The sequence below is a fragment of the Epinephelus fuscoguttatus genome, linkage group LG14, assembly GCF_011397635.1.
Source record: "Epinephelus fuscoguttatus linkage group LG14, E.fuscoguttatus.final_Chr_v1".
Lineage (NCBI taxonomy): Eukaryota > Metazoa > Chordata > Actinopteri > Perciformes > Serranidae > Epinephelus > Epinephelus fuscoguttatus.
In genome coordinates this window covers 7545155-7554908 of record NC_064765.1, presented here as the reverse complement: position 1 = coordinate 7554908, position 9754 = coordinate 7545155, and the positions used below count along the sequence as shown (strand labels likewise).

Here is a 9754-nt window from a genome sequence, read left to right as displayed (position 1 = left end):
TTAATGAGTAAAAAAAGATTTCATTTTTTTAATATTCAGAAAAAAATGTATTTGCAGACAGCCAGGACAGAGCCACCTTCACCCCCCCTACATGCACGCCCATGTCCGGTGCTCTAGCATTAGCACTACATTCATAGTAGACCTATATATGATAGTTATGTAACTCTCTTCCTGCTCACATATCCCTCTCTAATCTCCAGGTTTGCACAGAAATCCACTCTCCCCTCACACCGCTGCTGCAGCCGGCTGAAAGCGTAATATCTGCACAGTAAAGCTGGGTCAAATGTGCCGTCAAAGTGCGGGTAAAGAAGTGCAGAGGCGAAGGGCTGGGCCTCGGACAGGTTTAGCCTCATTCCTGCAGCACGCTGTGTGGCGGACACTCCGCACACACTTTGCTTTCTGCCCCGATCTCTTCCCTTGTCCCTGCTCCTCCACCTACCCCACGGATCCAGAGCCTCATTTCCCTCTGCACCGTGACTGACAGCGCGTCTCGTCCAATCACAGAGCGCGACAGTGCTCCCGGCGGCCAATCAGCATCGTACGTACGCTGTCGACCGCGTCAAGCACGCTTCTGTGCGTCTCTGTTATGTGTGCCATGGTCTCAACCCAGCAGTGTTGACAATAGGGTGAAAAAGAAACAGCCCCGAATTATAAACGAGCTAAGGAAAACACCAAAATCCAGGGGTTTGGGGAAGACAAGCAATTGAATCAGTAACAGGAATGTAATTGCGTTAATCTAATCGTTTTATATAGCCGTATTTTGTTATTAATGGGAGTTTGAGGATTATTCCGTTGGAAGGAAAAAGGTACTCGTGGGTTTGGCTGTTTCAGGCCAGATTTTCCTGCTGTTTTGCCGCTGCTTGGGAAAGGCTGTTTGCACCGAGCTGGAGGTAGCCTAACAGTTAGCCCGGTAGATTTCCCAAAACATAGGATAACTCCTCCGCCGCCGTCTCCGTTGCGAACCACAGAGGATCAAGGTAAAGTACTACGATTGGAGAGCTAACAGCCAACTCGGTCGGCTGCAGCTTGTCGGGCTCGGGGGTCGGGACTCGGGACGGTGTGTGTTTCCCAACCCAAGTCGGTCTGTCAGTCTGTGAGCGCTAGCTAACGGTAGCAGCATTAGCACTGCCCCCCTGTATTTACATCTGGGATGATGGGTGATCGCCCAAGTCCGCCCAGGTAACGTTACTTTATCAGCACACACATAGATTTAAGAATTGATCTATTCAATGTTTTCATATGCACTCGGAGCTAGCTGCTGGTGGCTAATATGCTAATGCTACATGTAAGCTAACCCGCGATAGCCGTAGCACTAACGTTAGCTAGCTACCTAAAATGCCGTTTTCTGAAATAAAATGGGCAGCTATGTTGAAAGGCTGCATTGTCTCAATGTTAGTGATGTATAATTGTCTTGTGTAGTGAGAGGAGACTTCTAACTAACGGTGTAAGCGTTGAAATCAAACGCTTTGTAACGGTTAATCGGGAAGCTACCGTTGCTAGCTAGCTAGCTAACGTTAGTGAGGCTATCGCGCTGTCAAGTTTTGAATATTATGCTGCTGCCAGGCCCAACATGGCCAAGCTAACGCCAGCTCTCCTAAACGGCTTGATTTTTGACCTCATGCAGCTCATGGCCTACTTTGCTGCTCTGGTTGATAACAGTAAATAAGTAACATCAAATTACACTGTAAATTGATATAATCTTTATTATGTCATTTGGCTTAGGTAGTGGCTTAGAGGCTGATCTTTCCAGGGCAGAGCTGATGTCAGGAAAGCATTCGGCCATGGGCAGGTTTACTTAAAAGTAAAATGCTGATGTTTAATCCTACGTGGGTTGAAAAAAAGCCCTGTGAATCTGGCCTGGGACAAGTTTAGCTTTCCTGTCAAGTGAAGCCAACTGTCAAATGTGTGGTGATAATACGACATGAACTCTGACTGGCTTTGCACCAAGATACTGTGTCTGGCAAAGTCTAAATATGCCACAGGTCTGTCATGTTTGCTTGTAATGGACAACATTGTTTCGACATGTTGTGTTGTAGTGTGTGTTTACAACCAGGCAGAGAGAGAGATCATCGCCACTAATGACACTGTAGTGACATGGATGATGAGAGGTAGAAACATAATGATGATGAGTGAGAGATACAGAAAGATAAAGATGAGGGGTGATGACCGGTGGTGAAAGAGGTACTTAGATCTTTTACACAAGTAAAAATAGCAATACTACAGTGTAGCACTACTCTGTTACAAGTAAAAGCCATGCATTCAAAATCATAAGTAAAAGTACTTAAAGTATCAACATGGAAATATACTCATTATGCAGAATGTCTCATTACAAGATCAAATATAATTGGATTATAATTGATGCGCTGATGTTTGGCTCACGTTAATGGCAAAGATAGTAAAAGTGCTGCTAATTTTAACCACTTTATAAACTGCTAGCTCGTGGTTTTCCCCCGTATCTCATCTTAACCTGTAATAATGCATTATATTTTGGATTATTAATCTAAATTTGTAAAGTAACTACAGTTTTAATCAGGGCTGGAAGTTAATTTTTTGGCCATCTACCACTCTGGCTCGTGAATCCCAGTATCTACCAGCCACTCAGTAGATTACTATTGCTCTCTTGTCTGGTGAGTAAAGCAGTTCTAGCAGCCACTTGCATTATGCAGCATATTTTGTCAGCATTTAGCTGGTGGCTGGTGCTTATTTCCAACCCTGGTAGTAAATAAAGTTATAGAATAAATGTAGTGGAGTAAGAAGTGTAATATTTGCCGAAGTATAAAGTAGCAGAAAATGGAAATACTCGCTAAAAGCACCCTTGAAATTGTTCCTAAGTACAGTACTTGAGCAAAGGTATGAAGTTACTTTCCAGTACCGACGTTTTTTTTTATTTCCACCGAGCCTCTGCCATGTCAGTGATGTGCGAATGACAGGAGCATGCCAGAGGCCAGGTGTGGCGTTATGCGTTACATGTGATGGTATTTGCAGTGCATGTGTGTGTTTGTGTAGGCGTACTCCTGGTTTTGGTACTGTCACGCTGGTTCACCTTCAAGGTTTTTGAATGTCACACCACGCTGAGGGCAGGTCCAGCTGCTGCTGAGATAGCTCAACATCCAAAGTCTCCTGTGTTTATGATGACGCTGGTGTAGTAACTGCCTCCGTCTTATCAGCCCTGTATGGCTTTGTGTGTGTGTGTGTGTGTGTGTGTGTGTGTGTGTTTGAAAGTTGCTGAGTTCATTTGTTCTTGACTGTGTGAACAGTGCAATTATCCTGTGAATGAATCATACCAATTAGACGTGCTGTCAGATTGCCGCATTCAGTCAATAATGGCAACAGGAGACTTTCTGAAGAAGTGAGTAGCAGAAGGATTTGAAATGCTACATCCGGGATTCATACTGATGTAATTAGTGTTGGGACCACTTATCCATTTATCAGTAACCCTAGGATATTAATATATAAAATAATCTGTACTCTTTGTTATGCATAAATAATTTGCAGCTGTGATAAGCATGAAGCTTGATTGGTAATGGCTGCAAAGTTGAAGGACTTTATGGCTTAAACTTAATACATTGCTCTAAGGACATTTTTTGTGTTGGTTGTGAATGATGCTTTAGAGGTTCCCTTTGTAATTGCAGATACTGAATATTAATCTGTTGAGTGTGTGTGCACAGTTTGCAGAGCTGGAACAGTAAGACGATTAGTCAACTGACAAAAAACCCTGCTCAAAATTTATTATTTTTCTTTTTTGTTCTTTGTCTTCAGTGAGAACAAACTGAATATTTTTGAGATTCAAACTTTTGGGTGGACAAAACATGACATTTGAAGGCATCACCAAGGGTCAAACAATTACTCAATCAACAAATAGTCTGTAGAATAATTGATATTAAGAACATTCCTTTGTTGCTTTTCAAGTAATATAAAAAAAACCCTGTCCTGTTGATTATGCACATGGCCACAAAGTTTCAAGTCCTTAACTTCATATATATTTTTAAGAACATTTCTGTCACTATAAATAATGTTTCGTAACCCCCTTATGCAAATTTCTTTGGGTTTCGGATTGTTGGAGGGACAAAACAAGACATTTAAGACAGGACTGAGCGATGGAGAAAATTAAATATCACATTTTCGACCCAAGACTTCGATATTGGTATTGCAACGATAATGTAGGGCTGACTGTTAGTGCTTCCGTAAAATATTTAGGCTACATGATAATGTTTTGATAAATAATCATCGGTAACATGTGGATAGAACGACTAAGTGGGTAATGTCAAATAATAGAAAGGCGAGAACAGTCTGGTGAGTTCAGAAAATCATATCACTTTACTGTAATGTAGCCTTCAAAACCAGGAAGAGACAACACTTATTTGGTTAGAATTTCAAAATCTAAGACGATGTTTAGTAGGACTGGGTATCTGTATTGGATACCTTTAAGGTATCGACCGAAATAACCCAGTATCAAGTAGTATAGAAACGTCTCCAGTCAAACGATACCCACATTTGATCCTTTTTGTGCAGTGTGTATGATCCCGGACCGTCCTGACTCCCTCCCGGATCAGCAGACTTATGGCTGACATCCAACACCAAGACGTTAAACGGTCCCAATAAACTCACACAGACACCAAAGTGGCTTAACTGTGTTGTAAAACCTGTTAATAACCATTAGGTAATGTTGGCAGTGTGATACTAACAGTAAGCTTTATCACTGTACCTGTGGCCAGGCGGACTCTCACAACTGTCCTTGGGGTGGAGTCTACAGTACAGTGTATTTGATGGAATTGGCAGTTCTGTGTGCCGAGATGCCACCAAAACATTCAAAAGTATAGGTATACACTACACGCTACTCACATGGAAGATATTCAATTAAGTACTCTTTTGGTATTGGTATCACTTTAAGGGTACTGGTATCAGAATTTTTCTAGGGCTGCCCCCGACTAAGAATTTTCCTAGTCGACCAATAGTCGTCATTTAGGTCCAATGGTCAACTAGTCTCCTGCACGTTTACGATATGAATGTAATGATTAAATGATATATTTTGGTGGTTTGAGTTGAAGGTGTGAGAAAGAATAGTATCAGTAACATTGTTAACACTGTGCTACATTACAGAGAAATACAAACCGTACTAATGAACCTTCATTAATATAGGCCTATATTTTATCTCCAAGTGCACGTCACACACTGAGCGAGCCGCCTGTTAATGACGCTGTGGGCTAATGGGCATGTAGCTACTTCCATGTTTCAGATGATACGTCATGTTTGTAGTCAACCAATGAAGATGAGTTTACATATCACCTTGGGTTCGTCCTTCACTTTCTCAAAATGATCTTTGGATTTCCTGCCCGACATGTTATCAACTAGTCTGTGGAATAACCGCTGGAAATTAATGTTAGTCGACTATTGTTTAGTCTGTTGAATTAAAGGTTGCATTTGGTATTTTTCTGAACCGGTCTCACTGTTGCAGTTGAGTGAAATCAGGAGTGAATGCCTCTACCTGCCTTTTCATCATTAAATTAGTGTCCCTAAAAATCCCACGTGAATTTAGATGAAGTGTTGCAGCAAAGCAGCTAATTCATACCCACAGTTTGTTTGGTTTTTGCAGCTCTTGGGGCTTTTGAATTTTAACTTTGGACCACAGGCGAGATCCTTGAGCATTCCTCCTGCCAGCCTCCTTTTTATCTCCCATGTGTGTGTTCCTGTACATGTTTGTTCCCTCGCTTCAGCTTCTTTCGCTCTGCCTTGCCGTTGCCTATTTGTTGACTTCCTGTCGAACAGCAGCTCCCTCCCTCCCTCCTCTTCCTCTCTTTCTGTCGCTCTCCCCGTTGTTCGCTGTGCCCCCTCCTCTCTCCTTCCTCCTTGTTCTTTAATCCCACCCTCCCCGAGCCTGTTTGGATGTCATCTGGTCTCTTATGTAAGAGGCATGGGAGGGGGAATGGCTTTGGTGCTTGGTTGCCATACGCCTGGCCAGCCGCCGTAGTCTGCCTCCCTCATGTGTTGTGGTGGCACTGGAGTGTTTTCGCCATTAGCCGGCTAGTCACAGAGAGGGAGAGAGAGAGAGAGAGAGACAGTGAGGGACTGATGGTTGTACATGGGGATTCCAGTGCCCCTTTGCACAGGTAAGTGGAGCTCCAGTTTGTATGTGTCAGAGGTTTTTCTGAGGGATTGTAGTTTTGTCCACTGGTGGCATTCACCAGGTGGCGAAAGCATGAAAACATTGGCAGCTCTTTGATTATTCATTGTTGCCGTTGGTGATGTAGCTGGCAGAGACTGAGAGTTGCTTACTGATCGAGATGTACAACTTCGCCGATGCATCCTGAAATGCAGCAGACACAGTGTGTTTGATCAGGGCTGAGTGAAGCTGACTGGCTGTATTAAGTCATCCTTGCAGAGATCCAAAGTCTTATTAGGATGCAGTGCGTATGTGAGGGTAGTATTTTAAAAAGTGCTGGCTTAGTTTAAAGTGGTTTTATTTCTGTAGCCCCAAATCACAGACTCAGAGGGCCGTAAAAGCTGTGCAGCATGCAACACTATTATTTTCTTTATCAATTAATTGCATTGTTAATAAAATTTGCGTTCAAAGTAACATCTTCAAATATTTTGTTATGTATGTCCAACAGTCCAAAAGATATTGAGTATACAATGATATAAAACAGAGACAAGCAGCAAATCTTCATGTAAGAGAAGCTGCAACCAGAGAAAGGATAGTGTTATTTCTTATAAAAAATGCCTAAAACAATATTTTATTATTATTTAAATAGTTCAATTTTCTGTCCATCAACTAATCAATGAACAAACTAACTGTTTCAGCTCTCTGTTACACCCTGTAGTCCTTCACCCTCAGTTTGGATGAGGAAAACTCCCTCAGAAAACTCGCCTTTAGCGTGTGAGCGAAACATTTTTGGACATTTAATGGCAGCTGCTGCTCCACACTGTCATCACAACTCCACAAATAGCAGATTTAACTACTTGCAGGTATAAAAACCTGATTGCCTAAAGGTGTCAAAGAGTGTGTACGTCAAAGCTTTCGGCACGATAAGCCATTAGCCGGAGATAATCTCAGAGTGAAGGTGAATTTCAGAGGCTCTGTCCTGCTTTGTCTGGTCTTTGCGTGGCTCCATAGCACGCACACATGCACACGCACACACACACACAGGCGTTGAGGTGTCAATTTGCACTTTTTTTGTTGTGTTTTCACTGAGGCTTGAGATAGTGTCAGGACCTACTTTTGTGTGACATTTGAATAGTCCTGTGCCAAAATTTGAAAGGCAAAACTGTCAACCAGGGAAGCAAATTTCATTTTTTTCCCCCCATGTACAGTACAGTCTGTAGCGTGCTCTGTATTCAGTCACAGTTTTATTTTTACCACATAGCAGGACTCACAGATTAATGGTGAGTTAACAGCCAGCGATAAGACAGATCAGTGTTCAGCTGGAGGTATTTACCCACCCTGATGATGCCCAACAGAAGGCATTCATACGGATGGATCATTAACAGCTGTGTGGTTATGAAAGAGGAGACAGTGAGCAGTGTTGACAGATGACTGTTTCGTCATTTACATGTAATTGGTTTTGTCATATGTGAATCTGCATCTGTAGGGTGTTGTGGTAAATTAAGAAACTACGCCCCCCTGTGCTCTAGTTAAAGTAAAGGTTCTTAATTTTTGAGACATGTCCAGGGCTTCAACCAACAATTATAGGTTTAGTAAATCAGAAAATGAACAGTGAAGACAATGGTGACATGTTTAAGTGGTTGTCTTACTATAACTACACAAAGATTTTGATAAAGATGTGCGCATTTGGAAATTCTGGGCTGATACTGATGTTATTTAATGTTGTTCACTCTGCCCTTTGTGCCAGGGAAACAAAGAAATCTTCATTTTTGAAAATAACTGAACTGTTTTAAAGCCCGTGAGCTCGTACTGAGCTTGAACGCATCATAATGTAACTTAATGCAACCTCGGTTAGTTTGTTCTGGCCATCGGCTGCTAACATAAACTAGCTCTCCTCCTGCCGATTTCAACACTGATTAGTTGTTCATGATGTAATGTTACCAGGGAAAAAATAGGTGGGGGCTCTGCGTGTCGATATCGAGTTTACTGTGACTTGTCATCTTGAAGGCGTCCAGGGCAAGATCTCTGTACATCGTTTCTAATGTCTACAACAGGGCACGTTAAGTCTGGAGCCCTGCTTTTTAGCCTGCCAAAAACTGATGTGACACAACAGAAAAATATCGGCTTCTGCTATCTGTGAATGCCATCTTATTTGCTGATAGGGCAGTGGCAGTTAACAAGGCGAATGTTGTCTGATATTGATGTTAAGCTGATAAATTGATACTTCCTTATATGAAAATCCTGAACTGCTGAGGAGCTGAATCCTGCTAATGTTGGCATTTTTTGCTTTATAATGATGAGTCGATTACCAAAATGGTGTGCAATTAATTTCCTATCAATTGACTGCTACAGCTCCTGATGTGTTGTGATTAAATAGCAACGGGTTCCTGCAACTTCCTGCACTGTTTTATGGCAGAGACACCCTGCCTCGCCTGAAATAAAGAGTGCCTCTGCTAGCGTCAGACGACTACTACACTTCTTATAAGTGTAATATTAGGCTAACCAGCCTCTAGAAACTACATTGATTGAACAAGATGTGTGAGGATTACATCGTGTTTGTGTTGCAGCAATTAATCAAAAAGAAAACTTTGATATAAGTTAGGAAAATAGGGCACTTAGGCTTCCCGGAGTAGAGTCCAGATATGGGTCTGGAAAAGAAAAGAAGGCATGCTGGTGTAAATATGCACAAACTGGACTGAAAAACAGAGAGATTTGAAATGTAAACAGTTCAGGATCTCTCTTTATTAATCACAGTTGTCAGTCTTGATTATCATCTTCCTCCACAGTCGTATCACATCCACGCCTTGATGGACTCAAACCACAGATGGACGCCACGCAATGCTCCTCTGCAATCATTAATCACTTTTAAAACTGCGGCATACTGTACACGATGATGGACGCTCAGCTGTGCTGCCTCAGATAGCTTGTAAAAGGCTTTCACTGTCTGCTAGTGCTGTCCACATCCTCAGGCAGCAGGATGACGTGAGTGTGTGTGTGTGTTTGTACTGAAGGCCGAGTGTGTCCTGGTGCCTCTCCTCCTCCTCTGTCCACTGTGTTACATACAAGGCCTGCTGGTGGACATACTGTACGACTGCCTGTGTGACTTTGACAGAGCATTAGAGATGCAGCCAGCATAGAGTACAGCCTGCAGCGTCTCATTCATGTCTTATTACATAACCATTTCTGCTAGAGTCGTAATTTATTTCTTCACAGGCCTTCGTGAGTTAGTGCGGACTGGGGCAGGACTTCAGTGTCTCCAGTTATTGTGGCTTACATGCTAACTTATGTGACAGTTAATGACACAGAGTAAGAAAATAAGTTGATTGACACTCAAAATGAGCTTCTGGGTGTGGCTCAGAAAAGTGTGACTTCTGCTGCGGCTTGTTTTTTTTTTTTGTTGTTGTTGTCTGCTCGTTAGAAGTTTTTTAGACGTAATCAGCAGCACACACACAGCAGTGAACGTTTCCTCGGCTTCCTCCCACTGCGGCGACGCCTCGCAGCCGCAGCTCCCATTGTTGTGGGTAGACTGGTGTGTGTGAGTGTGATGGTCCGTTGGCAGGTAGGAAGGCGGTGCGTTTGTGGACTGTAACCAGGCCTCAGCCTAAATAGTCTCGCATGCCGGGAAAATGAGGCCGGCTACTGCGGCTGCACAGG

The 9754-nt window shown here is 42.7% G+C and overlaps 1 protein-coding gene across 6 annotated transcripts in view; it reads left to right on the top strand.

Moving 5' to 3' along the window:
* Positions 1-576: 576 nt before the first annotated feature.
* The window catches only part of ppp2r5eb (protein phosphatase 2, regulatory subunit B', epsilon isoform b), a 67711-nt gene continuing 58533 nt past the window's right edge, over positions 577-9754 (top strand). For 2 of the 6 annotated variants that reach the window (XM_049596734.1, XM_049596735.1), the window contains exon 1: positions 577-977. Coding sequence is in view for 4 of the 6 variants with exons in the window: in XM_049596730.1 (XP_049452687.1) it covers positions 5884-6107 (224 nt within the window). In the remaining 2 variants the exon portion in view is untranslated. Of the gene's footprint in view, positions 1180-4245; positions 6108-9754 lie in introns of those variants that run through there. The other 4 variants (XM_049596733.1, XM_049596731.1, XM_049596730.1 and 1 more) reach the window with 2 other exon arrangements.